General features: G+C 49.3%; 1 protein-coding gene across 5 annotated transcripts in view; it reads left to right on the top strand.

The window, feature by feature from the left end:
* Positions 1-22,408, top strand: part of LOC139049761 (latrophilin Cirl-like) — a 1,359,947-nt gene that overhangs the window by 1,034,487 nt on the left and 303,052 nt on the right. For 4 of the 5 annotated variants that reach the window (XM_070525564.1, XM_070525567.1, XM_070525565.1 and 1 more), the window contains one exon: positions 4,222-4,361. The exons of the other annotated variant lie outside the window; for it this stretch is intronic. In XM_070525564.1, coding sequence (XP_070381665.1) covers positions 4,314-4,361 — 48 coding nt within the window. In that variant the 5' untranslated portion in view covers positions 4,222-4,313. The remainder of the gene's footprint in view (positions 1-4,221; positions 4,362-22,408) is intronic. 5 annotated transcript variants of the gene reach the window in all.

Raw genomic sequence — 22,408 nt, 5'->3', positions numbered from 1 at the left:
CCAGTCGTGTTATTTAACGTGCACCCGAACGTCGTTAAACGAATGCTCCAGCATTCCGTGCCCATCGAACTGCTGCCGCTGCCCAGTCAAAGGCTGTCAAAATTATGTTGCCTTTGCGGCAGTTTTCTTACTTCAATCGACTTTCTGTTGAAACACAGCTGATAACTCATGCGCGACTTCTCGCAAGGTCGTTGGCCGGCGTCGACCCTGCTGCCAGTTGCATTGGTTTCAGTACATGCAAGTTAGGTGTCCCCTTCAAGACTGCATTATACATTGCGCTGCCCGCGTCTTCCGCGCGTCTCGTGTGACGTAGTTAGTTAACCCAATTCAGTATATGTGCGCCGTTGATGCTTCTGCGAAGCTCCCGTTAAACAGGCGTCGAGCGCGGGATGAGTGTAGTATGTATGCTTATGAGCCCTGCCCCCCCCTGGTTTTGCTTCCAGATTGGTTTAGCACGACGTGTAGGCTAACCGCACTGCACGAAGTTCCTTTGGGGCCGCGCCTTCCGATTGTTGTGGCGCCCTACCTCTCTCTCTCTCTCTTGCGATGGTATCTTTTTTTTCCTTTTTGCTTCCTCAGCGTTGTTGCCCTCGAGGCAGTGATAAAGTGACAGAACGAAAATAATAAAGTGACAGAACGAAAATAACAATAAACATGCAATGGATATACCGCGCCCGTTTCCATGGACGACCGTTCGACAAAGGCACAAAGTTTTCGTCAAGCTGACTAAAAACGCGCTAAATTTAGCGACTTCGTTGGTAAGTTACCAACATTGGTTTACGACAGAAAAGGGCAGAGGCTCGGGCTAGTTTTGTAGCCTGATTCTTGACAAAACTGACGCGGCGCGGAAGACGGGAACAGGAAAAGATAGACGCACACCGCGCTCTGTTTGTCTTCTCTGTCCCCGTCATGCGCACTGTGCCCGTTTTGGCGCTGGTTTATAGTCCCCGTGTGCATCATCAATGTCCGTAGCACTCCCTGCTTCAGCAATTTGTTCTAAATTTCATGAATATATATGTTTTGCGCACTCATCCAGCGACTGATTTCAGGCGACTATGTACGCTTACGTTGCCGTATAGCCGTGCCCTCTGTGATTCATCGACCCATTGACTGCTCATCACCGTTTCTTGTCGCGATTCGGCCATACCCTTGCGTCATAAAGCCCCGTATATCACCATGTGCATCTTCCTTCGGACATGCATGTTCGTTCACTCTCTATTCACCTTTCTATTTCCCTTTCCTTAACACCGTTGGGGGTGGGGGATAGCAAACCGTACGCTCGTCTGACGGACCTTCTGACCTTGCCTCTCTCTCTCTCTCTCTCTCTCTCTCTCTCTCTCTCTTCGTCTTCTTTCCTGCAAAGGGTTGATGCTGTTCTGCTGCGCCACGCGCCTGTGGTAGCCGCTAGGGGGCGTCGCAGTCGCAGAAGGCGGCGCTGCAGGCAAAGCGGCAGCGCATCCTGCAAGCAGGCCCACGCGTGTTCTGCTCGCTCGCCGGGGTTCTACCCCGCCTCGTCTTGCGCCCGGGGTCGGTGCTAGTCATTAGCGAGCAGAGCGAAGGGCTGCCCGGAGCGATCTTGGCCGAATCTCGGGGCTCTAGCCCTAATCCGATTGGCCGACAAGTCCAGCGCTCATCGGGCTGACAGGAGCACTCGGTCACCGGCATTCGTCTCGCGGTATCCACTACGCTGGTTGCAGCAGCAGCAGGCAGGAGCTGCTTCTGCGCTGTTATTTCTTGCTGCCGTCTTCAGTGCTTTTTCTTAGCTTCGCTACTGTGAACTTCGGTGTCGGAGAAAGGCGTGCACTGATGTAGAAGCTGCAGTGAAGCCGTATGCTTGGCTTTAGCGGAATATTTCTTCCGCCAACTTTATTTGGCCTCTACGTTTTCTTTGCGAAGTTCACTATGGTCGGTATTCCCAGAGCCGACAGACTGCCTGTAGTCGTCCCGTGGGCTATAGATTACAATAGTGTGTGAAACATACCCCAATCGATGTACGCAGTTCTAAACCTGATATAAAAACCGCTAACACGTACCGACTATGTAGAACAACAATTAATTTCCCAAAACTTCACACCACACATAAATTTCGGTACTCGGTGCTTAAAATTGCATAAGATTACTCGTTGCGTGGGATTGCTGTAAAAACACTTGTGTGTTTCACATAGCATTTACTTAACCACTTCACCAAAGCTTCACTTCACGTGGATTCCAGCATATGCCTCATATCTACAGAAATATTTTTTTACGATAAATCAAAGTATATAAGGAGTCGCCAATACATCTGTAAATGCGTCGGTGAGTGTATGACTGAACACCTGCCGCAATATTATATTTAGCATTCAGCGCGGAAGGTAGAACCGCTTTTGACGCCGGAGTCAGACGTGTGACGTTGAGTAAATTGCAATTCAACATCTTTTTCCACCCCTCAACAAATCAGTAGAAGCGTCTAACACGCCTTAAGTATTATTTCTTCAGTTGACACGATATCGCTCAGCGTTTATTTCATGTCTTATGTTATTTGCTCTCACCTACGCTGCATTAATCACTCCTAATATGGCCCCATACGGGGCAGCAGTATTTTAAGACAGATGGACGGACTGACGATTTCCAACATTATCGTATAAATCGTGCCGTATAAAAATATTGGCAGTGACTTAGCTTGGCTATGCCAGGATATACGTAGCGAAAGCTAAGCCTCGCTTAATCTTGATTGCCAGTCCAGGTTGGTCTAGTTGTCTAGCTATGTTGCGGTGTTTATCCAGTCGTTCGGCGCGCTGTTCGTCTGTTTCCTCGGCGATTCGTTTCCTCTTCATCTCGTTACGATGTCGATTCCAGGCCTCCTCCTGCTTATCAGAATTGTCGCTGTCCATACTGCCGCCTCAACTGTGGTTGCGGCGCACGCGATCTCTCCTTTTCAATCCTCCGACATGTTATCAGGCATGCGACGGACGCAGCTGGCGAAGCGAGCGGAGGCGAGCGCAACGACGAGGAACGCGATGTGACGTCATACCAAACGGCGGTGGCGGTAAGGCGCGGCGCTGCGCAGCGGCGGAACACCTGAGGCTCGGTGCTACTAGCGGCGCATGCGCAGTAGTGACTACGGAGCGAGAGAGAGAGAGAGAGAAATATCCGCGGAGAGGCGCGTGTTGTGACGTCATGTGCCTCCTCGGAACACCGCCACGGCGAAATCGCAAGTTAGCGGCCAGTAAAGCTTTCGTTTTAAAAAAACAAAAAACGAAAGAAGGCTTTGCCCTTATTCTCTTGCAGGGGCTAGGTAAGGACACGCGAATGTGACAATATCGGAAGGGTCGCGCGGCGTCTTTAAGCGGGAAAGAGACGCGGCTTTTCGGCGGCGAAGAAGAGTACGTCGAGCGAAACCGGAACGCCTCCGCGCTCCTCGCGACACCCACCGAGGTCCTGTGCTGCCCGGTGCGGCCGCTGCGCCGGAGAAAATGTCTCCCCCCGAACGTGCCGGGAAATTTTGATGTCCTGTGATTACAGCGCAATGATGGAGGGCCGGTCTCTCCCTTCAGCAGTCCCGTCACACGACCCTCCGGTCATCGGCGCGTGCGAAGCAACCCCCCTCCCCCCCCCCCCCACCTCCGTTTTCTATTTCCCGGACCCGGGTCTCTTTCGCCGCTGCCTAGAGGTTAATGAAAGATACTACGCTGTACACACACGTCGAGAATCCTTGCTGCGTTCCTTTTCTGTGAGCTGCTTGGATACTTGCCTTTTCACGTTGTGTTTTATTTATCTTTTCTTGGAGATTGGGGCCGATTTCGCTTCGGCATAGACGCGATGCCTGTTGTAGCTATGTTTACTGCCCGTTTACTTTCATTTGTCTTCGGTACGTATTGAAAGGCAGCGAGAGGAAGCTAGGTGTAGTTCGAGAACGAAGCTCATGTCCACAAGCTTTGTTTTCCATTTATCTGCCTGCTTCTTTTTCTTCTTCATATTCTCTTCTTTTTTTTCGTTTTTGCTTATACTCTGTATTGTTTCTCGTCCGCATTTTTTCCTTGAAACGGCGCCGCCATTTAACAGACTGTCGGTAAATGGGGAAAAAAATATCCAAAAGAGAACAGAACGCATTGTGAAATTGAGTAAGTAATATAAAGGCTATGTGTAAAGACACTACTGCAACACATGCTAGCTAGCCCTGAACTCTGCGTCCTACTGTGCCCTTCACGTAATATCCAGTGTTTGTTTCTTTACTTGTTCCAGATTGCTGCGTTGTTTCTTTTATATTGAAGAACGCCAGTTGCTTGTTGGTTATGCTTATTCAGTGGCAAGGCGTTGGTGAGTGACCCCAACTTATGATGCTCATTGGCATTGTGGAAGTGACGCAGCATTTTCTATTACCGGTAAGTTGTTGCAAAGTGCGGTCACCCGTGCTGTTATTATGCTTAGTGCGTCAATAAACTTCTCTTCGTAGTTGTTGTCCAGCGTGCACGAAAATGTCATGTAGGTACACCGCATGATGGGATCGCGTATACACAATGTACGTGTGTTCCTCTTCACTATATAATGGGACATACTCGTATATAGATATGGGTACTCGAACATTTATGAGGTCGGCACGAACAGTTGGTGTTCGAAATCACAGAGGCCATACGCAACCTGACTGAGAAAGGACATGGAATAACTTTTCCGCGGCTACCTAGCCACTGTGGTGCATCGTCGGTAGCGAACTTCCCTATCAAGCTGCTCGTTCAGCTCATATAGATGACGACCGCCTATCAACCCCGCTGTCTGAAGGACAGATGCTGCAAGGATGCTCCGCCCACTTGCACGCCAATGCACCAGAGTGGAATGAACCACACGAAGACTCGCCGACCCGCAGTACACCTTCTCGCTGGCGGCTCTCAACGTCAGGTTGCCGCGTCTGGACGCGGCGGACGTGGTCCACGACGCCCTTCTCGGACGGGTATCCCTCTCGTGTCTCTCCGAGACGCGGCCCAATTTCGTCGTTCAACACGACGGTTACACCGGCGTCTCGTGTGCCCGCCGAGTCTACTCGCGAGCTGGTGAAGTCGCCGTATACGTCAGGAACGACGTAGCCGCCTCCGTTGGGACGTGCGACGTGTTGTCCGCCACCCAAGAACTATAAAAGCGCGGCGTTTTGGTGCTGACGTGTGTGCCGTGAAGACCGCCGACGGGACCGGCCGTTGCCACCGTGTACGTTCGACCTGCCTCATCCAAGCGCGACGTAGAAGACTTTATGAACGACGTCCTTGGATGGCTGCTCGATCCGGCCGATGACAATCAAACTCAACTACTCGTCGTTGGCGACTTCAACGGGGACGTGTCGCGGGCAGATGGCAATTGGCTGCGCTCGTTTATGCTCGAACGGTTCGGGCTGCAGTGCTACAGTGATCCCAAGGTGCCAATAACCGCGAGGCGCTCGTGTTTGGGCTTGACCTTCGCCGAGAACCTGTCCATCGTCGTCCCCGAACCTTCTTTGGTCGTCTATAAAAGTGACCGCAAAGCTAATGTAACTTGAGTGAAACAATAAACAACGCTAGAATATTTATGTATCTCTGTGTTGTACATCTACAAATACATCTACACAACTTCGCTGGTCATCTACCTTCACAGAGTAGAATGGCTGCCAAATTTTTTAGTCTTACTGTGGCCTGTATCCCGTACGAAGGCTCTAAACGCTTCTTCTTTTCTTTAATACTACGTGATTCCGAAGAGAGGTCGGCGCATTCGGTTGGCGCCGGCTGCTCGTTTTAACATATAAATGCAAATAATGAAGGTCACATACATGAAAATTTTCCTAGTGGAACGCCATCCAGATCCCGGACATTCAAGGGTCCAAGTGTGTCAAATGTCCCGTTTAGACTTTGCAAAAAAAAAATATAGTTTCGTAATTGCTAGACAAATAAATTAAGCAATATCGTCCGTATTCTCCCCGACGTAGTCTCCCTATTTGTCAATGCTGAGATAACGAGTGCGACCGCGTCGCCTGTACACACACACGAGATCAGCGAAATGCGGTAGCCGTAGGGCGAAACCGTTTCTTGGATCGGGGTGCCTCGGCGCCCATAGAAAACGACGGGGGCGCGTGCCTTATGGGAATGGCGTTGAGGGGATGGCGGCGGTTGGCGGTTCGGGCGAAATGGGGAAGCCAAAAGTTATGGCGTGTAACCGCGTCCGGAATGAGTCAAAAGCTCGTTTTCACGACGTCCCCACGTCCTTCTCCTCCCCCCCTCCCCATCCCCTTCGGTGCCTGCCGCTGTACCGCAGGAAGAGACGTGAGAAGGTCTTCCCTCGGTCCCCCAAGGCTCTCCCGGCCATCCCGTCGACGGGCTATCTATCCACTCGACGTCGGCGTCGAGATACGCCACCCTTACCAAGTCGGCAGAAGCGGGTGGGTTCATAGCGTGCAAGTGTGATAGACTACATATACGCGCGACTTCGTGAAAACCGTGCAGCACTGGCGCTGATGCTGAAACCGCGGAGTGCGCCAAGGCCGCGTCTCGCAAGTGCGCATGAAAACGTAGTTCCCCCGCCTTGGATGGCCTGTATTCGGTTTTATGCGGATTTCCGGAGCAATTAACCCGTGAATATTGTCACATCGTGGTGGCGGTGAAGAACTGCAGGCAATTCATGATTATGTGTATGGAACGATGTCCCACACACTTAAACGCGGTTCCAGTAACAGGTGTGTGGAAGAATGTTCCAGATAAGAGGTACAGGTGTGCGGACCGTGGTACCAGTCACAGTTGATATTTCACTGGAATATACTTCCACGTATGTATTGTTATGTGAATTTAAATATAAAAAGAAATTTTGAATATGTGATTCGCCGTGCGTTTTTTGCCGCTTTATGTGGAACGCCGTTTCACCTAAGATGGCGGGAAAATACTTGAAAAAGATATTCCACTTATTGCTGGAACCTAAGTATAACGGGATTAAATGTACTTAGGCAATTGTTTAGATTGGAAGGTATTAAAACATTCATGAGCTTAGTGCGCTGCAGGAACTAGCTCGCGCTAGCATTTTCGTTTCCGAACCAGAGACCGCCTTGGAACTACTCGCAGCCTCCACTTCCCTGCACCCATTTCTTTTTTTTTTCCCGGACAGCGTAGAGTTGGGCCGCGGCGCTTCAAGTATTTAAGAGAGACACCGATCAAGTGTGTGCGTACTTATATATGTATGTGGCTGCAGTGTCTTCCTGGCGAGAACCGGCAAGACTTTTCTTGCCTCGTACGGCTTGAAAGTTAGAAAAGAGGCGTGCTAGGCCCCGCAAGGCAGGCTTGTAAGTGCGGGGTCCGGGCCCTCGCGACTCATAACGTTCGCGCAAACCCGCCTCAACCCTCCCCCCCCCCCCCCCTTCCTCCCCAACGCCCCCTGGTGCCGGCCTCGCGCCTCTTCTGGCGTGATGTATGCTCCGCGCCGTCTTTATGGCATTGCCCTTCAGCAGCGCCCCCTGGACCGTTCTTCATTGAAATGGTTTTAATCTCTCGCGGCTCGTAACTGCTCTTTTCCAGGCGGCTTTTCGACTTTCGGAGCAAGAATGAAATAACGATGTAGAGAACGCCGTTATTGTGAGCCAGTCGGGAACGGCCAAAATGTTCACTGCAGCGGGAGTTTTCCTTCTATGGGGAGTCACTCCGAACACTTCGTATAGAGTCAACGTTTTAGATGGTGTGATGTCGAATTGCTCTTTTGGCTTCGTGTCTACCGCTTAATAACAGTGATCCAACTTTACAAGCGGTTTGTGTACAGTAACCTTTACAAATTGCTACAAAATAATTCGACGACAAAAACGCAGACACGCGATCTTCGTGGTTGATATAAAGTTTGTTGTAGAAAGCATGCCAGCTCTTCAGTGAAGACTGTAACAATCTGAATCCGTGTATCGGTAGCCTTTACATATACAGCGGGGGCTCTTGCCCTGCGATTGTTCCAGGAGGTCATGATTTGGCAATACAATTCGATAGAGGCTGGGGGAAAGAAAAGGAGAAGGCAGGGACGTTCACCATAAATGCGTCTGGTTGGCTGAAATAAATCTTGATACTTTAATCGGGACTGTTGCTGTTGTTTGTTCTAACGAAAAGTTTACTGTGTACGGATATTATAAAGTCAAATTTAAATACAATAGGAATGTTCCGGGACCACATCATCTCGCCCAGGCTGTTTGTTTATTTATTTATTTATTTATTTATTTATTTATTTATTTAATGCGAGTGACTTTAATAAAGGCTGTACAATTAACCCCTTGAGATACTCGTGTATTGGCAGATTTCCACCTGTTTTCGACGATGAACGTCTTTTATGAGAACGGAATTTCGGCTATTCTGATACTCTGACAACTGCGCAATCCCACTCGCTGGTGACGACAGAAACCACCACACAACTTAGCGAGGACACACTAAGCGATGAGGCAGGCTGGATACGACACACTTTGCGCACACTCGTTCGGTCATATTACAGGCGCTAGTATGTTATGCGACGGGGTTTGTGGCATTGAAGCGGCTTAGCGCAGTCATTGACTTGGTAGCGCCGCCGTCTGTACGTGAAGTTTGTTTGATTTTTGTCTTTAGTGGCACTAGTGATGCCTTCTGTCCGTATTACCTCGTGGCGAACCTGAATCTTGTTTTCTTTTTCTTCTTTTCATCTCTTCTTTTTTTCCTTGCCTTTCATGCGCATCCACCTGGCTGTTATAAATCTTCCCTCGTTAATTCTGCGGCAAGCGGATTTTCTAGTGGAACCACACGTTAGCAGAGAAAAGTTATAACGTTCCTTAGTTTGGCACGATTCGGGAGGGCCTTCCTGGCCGAGAGTCAGTCGAGACCGAGCCGCTGTAACATGGGCTATTGGGTGCCTCGATCCGCGCTACTCCGTACGGCTGGAGGCGGCGCTGACATCGAGGCGCCCTAACATGGGCGAGTTCGGGCGCCAGCTAGTGGCCGAGAGTAATTACCGCAACGGCTTTCCAAGTCGGCGCAGGCCGGGAAAGGGTTTCCTCGTACAAGCATCTTCGTGCACAAACTGGCCACACGGCGCGCGCAGCGTACGCACCCGTGGAAGTATAGGGGAGGCTATTAGAGCGTACATGGCTCTCGGAGGCCGAACAAGGAGACCCCGCAGACGACGGGTCGGTGCCGAAGGCAAGAGGGGCGCTGTGTCGTGTTTACCGCGGTACACATATCCGCAAACATGGGGGAGAAAAAAGTAAAACAAGCCGAAGCTGGCGCACTCACAACGGGCATCGCGCGAGCAACACGGCCCTCAAAAGACCGACAGAAATGGCGGCAGCCGAGCCTCCGGCCCCGCCATTTCTTATCCCCGACCATGATGTATGTTGCCAGCCTTCTTCGGCGCAGCCGCCGTCGCTGGCGCGTTATTGTTTTTTGTGACGTTACGCGCATTTCTTTCTTTCTTTCGTTCTTTCTTGATCTCTTTCTTTCTTCCTTTCCTTCTTTCTTTCTTTCTTTCTTCACTCTTTCTTTTGTGTGTGGCACAGCGCAGCGTTTTTCGTGCCCGTGTGTGTGTGTGTGTTCACGCGTCTGTACGGGTGGCGTCCACGGGGCATGTATACCTGCAGGCACCGCTGTTATGGCGGTGCGCGGATTACACCCGCGTATGTGCCGTTGTTTTTCTTCGGCCCTCTCTTACCTTCCACTCCCCCCCTCCTTGCTCCCTTATGGTATATGGCGAGAACGTGGAAGCTGACAAATGGTCCGTCGGCGAGCGGCGTGCAATGTACGCGCGTCGGCCTGCGGGCCCTTTTTACCGTTGTACGCAGCCACGCGCTCTCGACGCGGACAAAAGGAGCGAGTTCCGGCGAGGGCGCAGAGTCGACGGCGCAAAACAGGAGTAATGGTAACGAACGCGTGGCCCGCTTCGTCCTTCATTGCTGGGACCACCACCTTGAAGACCCTGTGTGGCCTGCATTACGCAGGCTGCGATACTGAGCACGCTCTCTTTTTTTTTTTTAAGCGCGCGTTCTTGCGTTTGGCTCTCTCTCTCTCTCTCTCTCTCTCTCTCTCTCTCTCTCTCTCTTAATTTAAACTAGAATTTCGTTCTCTTCCTGTCTATTAACTTTACGCTGACACCACTTTTTTTTCTTTGCTGTGCAGTCGTTCTTTCTGTTAAGTTTCTGCCCCGTATGTTAGCGCCCGTAGAATGCAACGATTGTACGATTAGTGTTTTTTTTTTTTTTTCAGTGGCAGCGCTAAGCTCCCAGTCAGGATTTGGTATGTGCCTGCAGGATGCATTCCCACCCGTTTTTATTCCTCTCTAAGTGTCCTTCTCGTGGCCAGGGTCTCCTGTGAGTAATTTACCTAGATAAACCTATATACTCCTGTACATACCCTAGAGCCTGACTGGCGATCTCCAATTCTTATTCCCATGCCGGGCTATTGAACGTCACCTTTGTCTTCTGCATAGTAATCCTCAACACCAGTCTTTAGACTACTAGACTTGCTTTAGCAAGTGTTTGATCGTTTCTTCTGTGTGAATCACGAGTAGAAATACGAGAGAGCGAGAGAGAGAGAGAGAGAGAGAGAGAGAGAGAGATGGTACGAGGGGCTTCGGTTCTGATGTCCATGCATGCGTACAGATCTTTATATATCCACTTATCTCCGATTCAGGCGTTCACCCAACCCACGGCGGCTGTGGTCACAGACGTGGTGAATGCGACTTGTTTCATTCTGTCAGATTTCGCAATGTTGCTAAGTGCATCCACTTCAGCCAGCAACACTCGTCCGCCACCACTGGTGCATAGCCAATCCCGCGAAGGACGTATGCTTCCCCCCTCCCTCTCCTCCAACCCCCACCCCTCCTACCTCTCACCCACTTTCCAATCTATGCCCTTCCTTCAAGTTGCCCCTTTATGTTCGAGATTGGCGAGGAACTCCTTTATCGGACGCGAACCCCCGACGGATCGCCATTGCCTGTTTTGCTGTGCGCTTGGCGTTCCTTCTTTTTTTTTTTTTCTTCTTCCCTCTGCCCTGGAGAGCCTATACGCCTTTCAACCTTACACGCCGACGCTGGTTCCCGCCGCCGTGGCTTCAAGGTGCTCGCCCTGCGGCAGCCTCGTCGAGTAAAAGCGAAAACAGCCACTTACTTTTCCTTACTTTCTTTCTTCGATGTTTTTTTTTCTTCTTTTTTCGACGCCGGCGCGATCGGACCGGCAGCACAGGGCGCGCGCGATTTGTTAGCTGAGATAGCGCGGCCGCCAGCCCCAACGGATTCGCGCGTTCTGCTCTTATCCTCCGGCTCTGCGCCAACGACTTCACTGCCGGCCGACGCCGTTGTCAAATTTTCTTATTCGCGCCATCCTTTCCCACTGCAAAAAAGGGAAAAAAGGAAAGTTCCCTTTTATCTTGCGCTTAAATCTGTGCAGCATTGCGCGAACCGGGGCTCGTTTCGAGAGTAGGCTTTTGATTGAGCGCGTGCAGGGAACGTTTCCATCAATGACTCGGATATCTCATTCGGAAGGGATGACTATACTTGGTTAACTAGTTGGCCTGTGGAAAACAAACTGGCTTCAATGAGGCATTACATAGCAGTTCAATAGAAGGCGCATTTACGTAGCCCCTGTGAAATCATACTGGATCACTTGACGTGTTTACGGTAGGGTCGTTTACGAAGCGGATGTCATCCGAATTTCGGATATGGGGTCTTATTGCAGGTCTCTGTACTTTTTCATTGAAGATAAACGGAGAAAGTAGGGTTTGTTTTTGTTAGTGTCGAGATCATATGTGACTAGTGTAGACTATCTTAAGCGATAATCTGGTCGCGATTAGCGCCCGTCGTGGGCTTGTTCTTCTTTTTTTTTTTTTGAGTTCCTCGTTTCAAGTTGTATACGTCTTGCTGGCAAACAAAATGCTCAGTAAAGCTTTCACATCGTAGAAAACGCACAGCTTCCATGCTGCGAGCCCCGACGTACGTCGCAATTTTGAAGAAATGCGAGAACCGAGCCGTGACGTAGGTCGCAATTTTGAACCGGAAGCCCTTATGCCTTATTAAACGCAGAAAAGCGAGAACCGGGTCAGATGGGCCCTATATGCCGTATTCCGTCGCGGTGTGTTTGGCGTTGGTGACGTCGGTTCACTTGTCTGACGTCGTGCTTCGAGTGTGCGGACCTTGCTTTTACATAGGTGATGTTAACCGCTGGGATCACGAAGACGTACGTATACCTGATCTCTGAAAAACTAAATCGGCCCCGCTGCAGGTTTTCAGCCATCATTATAGCGCAAATCCTGCTTTGTATTAGTGACTGGGCTTTTGGGCTGCAGGGCGTCGGGTTTATAGGCACCAGTTATACGAGCTAAGACCACCAAGCACAATCGTTTATTGAACCACGACGACCGAAGAAAACTTCGTCTCCATTTTGGACAACGTCATCTCCGGCCGTGCTGATCGGCCAGATGACAGACGGCGGCAATCCAAGAACAGTTCCTTTGGCTGTTACCTCCGCGATTTTTCTTTATTTGGATTTTCTTTCAAATACATGGGTGTAAACTCGTACACTCTACGAGAAATTGACACCAACACTTCAACAACACTGATGTTCAGATTCTGTGTAGAGGTTACCACAAAATAATGACAAAATTTTGGAGGACGCTTAAGCTTCGCCTCTAAGAGGGGAACGCGAGAGCATTCAAAGGTCCCTAAGTGCTTCTCACGCTTCCCGGCAACTGCAGTTTATGTAATCCTGATGTTTACCTGGAACCGCTGGCGGCGAACGCTATGCATGACGAGCTTTTGTGTGTGTGTGTGTGTGTGTGTGTGTGTGTGTGTGTGTGTGTGTGTGTGTGTGTGTGTGTGTGTGTGTGTGTGTGTGTGTGTGTGTGCGTGTGCGTGTGTGTGTGCTGCAAGGAACCGAGCGGGCCCCGCCGCTCCTACTAAAAAGGACTTCAGACGGCAGCTGGCAAACGCTGTCCTTTAAAAGGGGTTTTGTGTTAGAGTTTCCACTCAACAGAATAACGTTTCCTCGTATATTCAAATTACATTCCGACGCTATCACGTCTGTAGGTTGTTCGTAAGTCGTGCTTCATGAATTTTCTGGCGCATTTTGCTTTGAGACATTCAATCAGTTCATTAACGTCTATGCGCCGCGCGGAGGGCCTGCGGGGATCGGGATGCGTGGTTCGAGATTACTTCCTGCACCGGAAACGCCGGCCCCGACGCCAGGCTTTTGTGCGCCACAGGGCCCTTAACGCTATCGCGTTAATACGTGCGCCTTTAGCAAATGTTACCGCTATGGTTATACCGCAGGGTCCAAAGTCTGTTTAGAAGTTACCACGCCATAGTTGAGACAGGAATGAAAAATACTGTACACTTCAACTACGCCGAGAGCGCGTGAGTCAGACCAGCTTTACAAAGCCGGCCTGACATTGGCCTGCCTTCCACGACGCTGCACGATATTAATGAGACGTCGTGTTATATAGCCCCCGTCCCTTTGGCGGCAGCTCTGCCCGTCAAACGCAGCAAAACCGAGAGTCAAGCAAACCCCGTTCTTCGTCCGCAAGAAAACCAGCTTATCTGAAAAAAGGGGGGGGGGGGGACGTTCGCGAATTGATCGCCTCATTCTAACGTCTCTCCTTCCAAACCTTTTGCTCTCACCGTCTCATTTCATTTCTTTTTCCTCTTATGTCATATCTCTCTACTCTCCACTTTTTTTGCAGACGTCTCCTCCTCCGGTTCGCGATGTCTTAGGAGTGTATATATACCGACGTCACGAGGTGGATGCCGCCTTCCTTACAGCCTCGGCGGTGGTGGGTGTGCGCGTTGCTACATACAGCTCGGTTCGCGGGGGGCTGCGCGCGGCGCGGATTACTAATACGCGAGTCTTATCTTGGCGTGAAACTGGGTACGCGAGTGAGCGCGCGCGCGCGTCTACCCCCTCACCCCCCCCCCACCCCCCCCCCCCCCCGCTCAGCTCTTATCGCTACGGCCTACACGTCGTCGTCTTTCGACGTAAGTCGCCTTCAGCGCGCGGGGATTGGTTTCTCGAACTCGATCGACGGATCACCGCCACGACGAAGACAGGTGTGCGTTTGTTTGAACGTAGGTTTAGGCCGTGGAAAGTTTAAGCGACGCCCCACGCACTTGTTTGTTTGAAGACGTCGAGAAGACGTCCTCGAAATGCCGAACGCGTTTTGTTTGTTTCAAAACGTCTAGAAGACGTTTCTGAAATGTCGGGTGCATTCTGCTTGTTTGAAAACGTCTATAGGACATGTTTATGAAGCGCGGGGCCCGTTTTTGTTGTTTGAAATCTTCTTGAAGACGTTCTTGAGAGGATTGAAAGGGAGCAGTGGTAAATAAAGCTCAGGTGCGGAGGAATCGATGCCTGACTCTCGCGAGACACGTATTTAAGATGAACTTGTATGTGTTGAAGGTGTGGCATGCGATGAGAACGTCTCTATTGCGAAATTATCGGCGTAAGCACTAAATTGATTTCGCGCGTCTGTTGCGCAACTTCGACTGCACATTGGGATCGTCAATTAGAACTCAGATTAGAAAGAAAAGTGTTTGCTCTAAACGCTGGAGTTTGATCTCCACACGGAGGCTGTCACTCCCACGTTTCCGACGCTGCTGTAGTTAAGAAATGTCTTCGAAAAGAGTGATACGGAGGGAGTCGACATACACAACAGGGTTGTTCTTGCTGGGTGCGTGATGGGGTCGCCTCGCCGATCAAACAAGGCAGGGTAAATGCGTGTTCGATTTGACGAAACCCAGGACGTGTTCATATTTGCTAAGTTGTTGGACTCACTTTGGGAACTCGGTTACGGACGGGAGTATAGGTGAGGTTAAGAATCTAAGAATATTGTGGAATGTAAAGTAAGTTAAGTGACTGAAAAATTGGAAGACCTACGCTGATATGTATTGTATGTTTCTTATAATAATTGGTAAATATCGTAGTAAGGAAATGCGAATAGAAGGAATGATTAAACTTGTGCATAAAATCTTTATCTTGTTCGGGGAATTGTAGATGGTTCCAGAAACGTTCGTGGCGCTAAAGCAGAGTGGTGGGACCCATATTAAAGACCACTGTAAGAGTGAAGTTCAGGCCAACACTTTTGAAAGGGATCCTCCAAAATCCATGAAACTAAATAGACTTGTTAGGAAAATTATTTTATATATGTGTGGATTTGATTGTTGTTGTTGTTGTTGTTGTTGTTGTTGTGTATAAAAAGTGACATAAGCTTGTATATGAAAGGAAACGAATTGGATGACAATGGGAAAGTAAAAAGATAATGAAAATGCAATACATTCCGATCATAAGTGAAATGTAAGAATGTTTAGCAAAGTAGTTAGCCTTGCAATATTAAGAAGGCAAGATTCAGGGGAAAATAGAAGAGCCGCTGGAGTCTCATTTGTAAACGCATATTTTGAAGCCTGAGCTCGAAATTCAAATTTCTTAGTGTATAGTTTCTCATATTTATTTTCATTTGCAAAGTATGGGATATTATTATTGTTGTTGTTGTTGGTAAGGGGGGGGGGGGACTACTGAAATAGCTAGTTTTTCAAAAATGTTCGTCCACAGTCGGTCATAATGTTCAAGTCGATCGAAGAACGACCGTTCCTGTTCCTCTACGCTTGCTTGATGGCTTAACTGATGTGGTTAGCTCGTTCCCTATGCAAATGAGCGAAGCCGGCGAGTATCGAGAACGTCGCGGCCGGAAAAAGAAAAATCGCGAACATACGACTGCAACATGCGTGTGAACTCGACACAGTCGTTAGCGTGGCAATGAACATTCAGTCGCAGTAGAGATTTGCATATCGAGGCGCGATCACCTCGGGTCGCGCGTATCGAAGACGCTTGTTTCATTGTCGCTGTGTGTGTGTGTGGGGGGCGGGGGGGGGGGGGGTAGCTCGTGAGCGTGTCCTTCCGGTCGCCGTGAGACTGGGCTGCCTGCATTACGAACTGCGCACATTTTGCTGCTCTCTGATCATTAGGAGAAATTCATGTGCAAGCAATGGCGGGTATTGTCCGACGTCGCAATCGAAGAGCATTGTGGCGAGTGGCAGCACTTTTTTTAGAAGTAAACGAGCGCTCGCCAAACAACGAGAGGAAAGAAAAATGAGAGAGGAGAACGAGTTGGCAGCTTGGGGACCCGTACGCGTCCCTTGTTAACAATGCATGTGAAAGAATAAATTCAGAGTGCAACGATCCAGTGTGTGAATCTCAGGTAGGTTTATATGCGTGTCGGATTTAGCGTGTGTATCGTGCCAAGAAAAACTCCAGAAGTGGGGAGGGGGAGGGGTGTGTAGTGGTGGGGGAGGGGGATCACGGAGATCTTTTTATTATTATTTACTATTATTTTCTTTTAAGTTCGAAGGGTCAGTTTTGTTTTATTTCGTGCTGTTTGTTCCTCCGACGAGTCGTCTCTCATATCTTACAAGGGATATAGGAGCACGTAGGGACCGCCGTCGTCATATTGTCGAAGTGCTTCGCTACCACAATAATTGTTCTTAGTCGGGGCACAAGCAACTCGACAAAGTTTTCGTCGGGGGATTACTTGTTGTTGCGCATTTTTGCCCCCAATCGTAGCTTTTCGGTTCTTCGTAAGACGCGCGGCGTCTGTTGTACTTATTCATATGTAATTTCATATTACTGATTGATTGATCGATTGATTGATTGATTCGTATTGCCGGTAATTTCTTGAGTTGCCGTGTATTCTAGGCTTGCTTACTCCCTCACCTTAATGCGGCCGCCGTTGCTGGCTTCCAACCCGCAACCTTTTGCTCAGACGTATATTGCGAACGACCTCGTGCGTCGGTTATGTTGGCTAATGGAAAGCCTTCACTCATTCCTGCTTTATAATTTTGTTATATCCCTTTCGGCAAGACGTTAACAGAGTTTAATTACCACAGCACTTGTGCTCTTTTTTTTTTTTGCAACTTGATTTGATGCTCGCCCTAGGATGATATCAAGCAGAAGAAACTGCTGTATAGTTACAACGAAGCTGGTGACCAGGAGGTTGGTGAAACTTAAGTACCGTCCGTAGACATTCGCCGGTGACACTTCGGGCATCATTATTATGACCAGAAGCAGGCTGTACTGCATGTCCACTCCGGCATGGTCTCTTACGAAGTTCGCCAATTATCGTGTTTTGCGGCCGACTTCACCCAGCGCCTGCAAACTTCCTACTGTTGCTGGCAACCTAATAATTCAGCACAAGCTCCATCCTTCAAGCCGCTCAGAATCTCCCGTTCACTTCCGAAAGAGAGCCGAGCCTGATCACAGTTTAATAATGACTTTGCTGTGCTAATGTAAATGCTAGGCTAAGCTCGTTGATTCGAGTTAAAATATTACATTTGGCTAAGCAGTAGTATGAAAATCACCTCGAAGGAATTTTTCAAGACGTTCAGGTCTCATCATAAAACCAGTGACACAAAGATAGACCGCTATTTTTTTTTTGTAAAAAACGCCGTTTCTAGTTAGATATTTTTGAATAAAGTTGGAAATACATTTAATAATATTTGGGGTTTTACGTGCCAAAACCACTTTCTGATTATGAGGCACGCCGTAGTGGAGGACTCCGGAAATTTTGACCACCTGCAAAAATACATATAAATTCTATAAGAGTCAGTAAATGAACCTACAGGCTTCAGAAAATTTTACTGAGCTGGAACTGAGTTCCTTTTTTTCTCTTTAGAAACCTGAGACGTGACACTGACGTTGTGGCACTGAAGTGTCGGCACGAAATTCATAAAAAAAAAGGAAACACTCAACTTTGACATTTATTTTCTCTTCCACAAAATCAAGCTCTTACCGCTGACTTAGGATAAATGTTGTTCTTAAACATGCTTCATTAGCCAAAACTTCATCGGCGTTCCTCTTTCGTGCGCCTTTATGGTTGTACACTTCTCCCGTATACCATCGCTGCTCGCGGGGTCATTATGTTGTCAACTTATGATATCCGATCATTGGTGCGCATCGTGTTATTTTCCCTTAATTCCGTGGTCTTCATTATTCGTACTCCGGGTCGTGCGCAAAAAAAAAGAATGATAATAATAACGCACGACCTGAGTTCATAGTAGGATTCAATGTATATGCGTACCAACTTGCCCAACTCTCAGTTCTTCACCCTAATTATTACTCGAGTTTTACGGTGCACCACTGCCCGAGACGATGCACCGCAGGCGACGCCGAGCTTTGTTGTTCCAAACCTTCTGAGCCCTGCGAAGCTCGCTCATTTCACATCTGTCTCAAAAGTTATTTGCGAACTCTAGGATGCAATCCCGCTCATTATAATCTCGCGCGCAGGCCGTTACCGTCATGAGACGTGGCAGGCAGGTGCTCTTGACGCCTGATAGTTCGACGTTAAATGAATTCTGCCTGCGGCAACGTTTCCCGACCAAAGGGTCGCTCGCATCACTTCCGCCAGTTTTCTCCTCCGACGCTTCGGAAGCGCCGTGCGCGCGCCAGTGCCACCGCCGACCACAGCAGATGCACCGCTCCTTTTCAATTCTAATCCCAGCGGCGGTGCCGATTGGACCGAACTCATTCCCGTTCAAACCTACCTTCAGTCAAAACTCCCCACCTTTCGCCCACCCCGAAAAAACGACCTCACTGGAACGACACACCCGACGCCATCAAACGCGGGCCTGGCTTCGCTATCAAACTCGAAACCCGCCCGTCTCCTGCTACTCCCCTCTCCCTCTCTCTTTTCTTCGACGCATTCACCGCAGTACCTACACCCGAGTATGCGGAAAACGAGCCGATACCAACCGAAGAGCGAGCGAAATGAGAGGCGCTCCTATTGAAATCAGGAACACCGGCTCCGCGGCGCCGACCGCTATAGTCTAACCCCGGTTTCGAAGAAGCCAAGGGTCCATCGTATTTCCCGTGCCGCGCCACCGACACTCCCAAAACCCTGGCTCCCTCTCTCACACTCTCTCCCGGGGGACTACAGGGGAAAGAAAGCTTTCCCGACGGAGCGCACCGCGGCAGATTGCCTCTCCCGGTGCTCGCGCCCGTGTCAACTGCTCTATATAGCCCCACGACGCGGTCTCCTTGTAGGCTATGCAGCCGGCTAACGCTGGCGCCCCCTACAATGGGGCACGCTGCTTTCGCTCTCTCTCTCTCCCTATCTCCCTCCCTCCCTCTCTCTGGGCAGCCTTAGCGCGGACGCCGGCAACAACGCGCATATTTCACGCCGTGAGACCCACCCCCACCCGGCGCGTTCCTCTTCTCGAAACTGCTCCCCGATGACTTGGAACGGCACCCCCACCCCTCAATCGTTCCCTTTCTCCCTAGTCTCTTCCCGAAACCTTAGCGTGACGGCGTCTGCGGTCGTATAACGCGAGCGGGCGAGACAGTAAAGCTTTCGGGAAGCGGCGCCGGGGTATGCACGCGTGCTCTTGTAATATACTGCGGAAACTGTACGCCGTGGCGTGGTGGCGCCGCCGCCGTGAAGCGCCGTTAGCGCTGGGCATCGCGTCGGTGGTTTGGCGTCGGAGAGCTGTTGCTATAGCGTTTTGCTGCGGCGCCTCGGTGTCGACGCTCGCGGAGCTGCGCCTTGGAAGCGGAGATGGAAGACGCGACCGAGGCCGCCGCCTGTGTTTCCCGCTACCGCGTTTACTCGAATATAACTTAGCTTTATAGAGTTTGCGCTCGAGTGTAAATTTCGAAGCAAATTATTTCGCTTGTGCGGTTGAAACGTTCTGTCTCCTCTGCCGCCTCGAAGAGAGTTTCATTACGTCCAGCAACTATTTGCAGATGCTGCGGGGCTGAAGATTTCTCAAAAAGAAAGAAAGAAATGATATTAAGGTCACTTTTGCTGCTATAGTGGTTGGGTTTTGCACAGTCGAAACGCACAGCTGATCGTATTCGCTGTAGCAAGCTGCCGCGTGACATTTGGAAAGCCTCCCGTCCCCCAAAGTAGGGTAGCCAGCCAGACGCATTTCTGGTTAACATTTCTGGCCTTCTCTCTTTATTTCCTCCGCCACCCTAATAATAATAATATATGGGGTTTTACGTGCCAAAACCATTTTCTGATTATGAGGCACGCCGTAGACGGGGACTCCGGAAATTTTGACCACCTGGGGTTCTTTAACGTGCACCTAAATCTAAGTACACGGGTGTTTTCGCATTTCGCCCCCATCGAAATGCGGCCGCCGTGGCCGGGATTCGATCCCGCGACCTCGTGCTCAGCGGCCTAACACCATAGCCACTGAGCAACCACGGCGGGTTCCTCCACCCTAGGCTAGTTGTTTCATATTCGTTATGGCATAATTTGAGAACACACAGCGTCAAACGCTCATTTCTGGTGATACCCTTACTTCACCTTGCCAGGCATCCTATTACACCATAACTAGTTATAATATTCTTAAGTTATAATAGTCGGTCGCTCTTGCCGATATCGCTGTCGGCGCGCCTACATTGTGTAAGCTAACTAGTGACGATGATCGACGCGCTATAGACATTCCCTCACCTAAAAGTGACGAAAGTGTATATACCCCGGAAAGTGATAATAAAGTCGCTCAATTACTGATTGTTTATGACTATATTAATCAAGTTTTAGCTACAATAATGGGACTGCTGTCTTTTCTTTTTCACAAATATACTCTCCATGGCCAGAAATAAAGGTGAAAAAGTTGTTATGGTTTTACTTGACGCGAAACTTTGTCTGGGCATTTCTGGCTTATATGCGAGAAGATGTGGTACATGCTACCGTGCTGCTGCTCTTAGCGAGCCAACCGTCATTCCTTCGTGCTGCAGGTCCACGTATTGCTCGGCGTTGCGACCACGCTCGCGTCTTCTCCGCCAGGTTTAAATATTCATTCAAGGGCCCCGTCATTAGGGGATGCCGCACGTGGCTGCGAAGTGCACTTTCGAGGGGTTGCGAAACGCGTAGGTTATGCAGGGTGTTTCTTTTTACGCGGCACACTTAAATAAAGAAAAAATACTCATATCTAGGCCCCTGCCGCGTTTTCTCGCAGGCTACATCGCTAGGCGGACATTATATATCACCAAGAAAATCTTCAGCAGTAATTCACTAATTGACTAAAGTATGATAATTCGCTTTTTGATGACTAACCTTATAGGGCGAACGTTATAATTGCGTTATTGAAGCCGAGGAGTAGCGATGTCACCTCTGGTTAGCATAAATACATTAACTATAGCTGCACTTCCGAGAAGTCCGTGCCGAATTGCTAGAGGCGCACTTTTAGTAAATTTAACTGTGACGCTAACGCATTTCGTAGCACGTTTTAGGGGCGCATATCTATCTCTAAAGGGGAGCTAACAGTCGGAGGATTTCACCGTTCGTACGCTTAAATCTCGCAATTACTATTCATAGGCCCCACATTGAACAACAGAAAGAGCAGCACATTTCTGTTGGTTAGCAAATTATCGCTGAAATTGTTCTTAATTTTTTCTCTACATGCTATCGAAAAAAAAACGGCAGAGCTATAAGTATGACAATTTCCTTGAAAAAAAGCGTTCCACGTAAAAAAAAAGAAAACACACACACACAAAAGAAACGTTCTTTGTCCACGTTATTGCCGTAGTTTTTGCAATCTTGCACGGGGATTGGGTTATGTAACGCTGCCGGGGTAAAATACTAATAACGCATCCGTTCTTCTTTTTTCTTAATACTCATTGGGAACTTTCGGAGGCGCTCCGATAATTGTGCCGCTTTGTGCGCCGTCTGTTGTTGTTGTTTTTTTTTTCCTTCACCGATGGACAGCGACCGACGCTCTGTTTTTCCGCTTTTTCCCTCTTTCCCTCTTTCCTCCATGTTTCGCACCTAGCAATAAAATCGACGAAGAGACCGTAAAAGAGAAAATAGAACCAATCAACCCGTGGGAAATGAAGTTCTTTGTCTGCCCCGAATGTGCTCGATGAGAACCTAAGAAATTCGGTACCAGCTCTGAATGCCCACAGGACTGCACCGCACCGACTCCGCGGGCCTCCGTGCTACGAAAAAAAAAATATAGTTCCCGAGGAACGGCGACATGGAAAGTTGTTCGCATCGTTCGTGTCGCCTGGCGAATGAGCGAACGTAACTTGGCTGCCGCACCTATACAACTCCCTTTCAAGGTGTAGGACAGTGTATTCGCTTACTGCTGCATGTTTCGAGGCTGTCGCGCAATAATGATCCATGCTGCACAGAAAAAAAATGATGTGGCCGTTACCGCACGTAGCTGGTAATCAGTAATAAGAGAAGCTCTCTCTTTGATGTTTACCTTAATGTATTCACTTCTTCTTCACTCATATGTATGTCAACGCTCCTCGCTCAACGCGCACTCTTGGTTCCATTCTGTCCACTTCTTTCTCCGCACTCGGCGGCTTTTCGTGCCGACTTCCTCACTTCACCGCAGGGCACTTGTTCGCTTCTAGCATGGCGTACATCTGTCTCTCCGCGCACCTCACCCTGCCGTGACACACTCCAATATTTTTTTGAAAATTATACCAGCGCAAACACGTACAACC

Source organism: Dermacentor albipictus, chromosome 9 (assembly GCF_038994185.2).
Source record: "Dermacentor albipictus isolate Rhodes 1998 colony chromosome 9, USDA_Dalb.pri_finalv2, whole genome shotgun sequence".
NCBI lineage: Eukaryota > Metazoa > Arthropoda > Arachnida > Ixodida > Ixodidae > Dermacentor > Dermacentor albipictus.
Note: the sequence above shows the minus strand (reverse complement) of the source record. Positions and strands in the feature narration are given on the sequence as shown.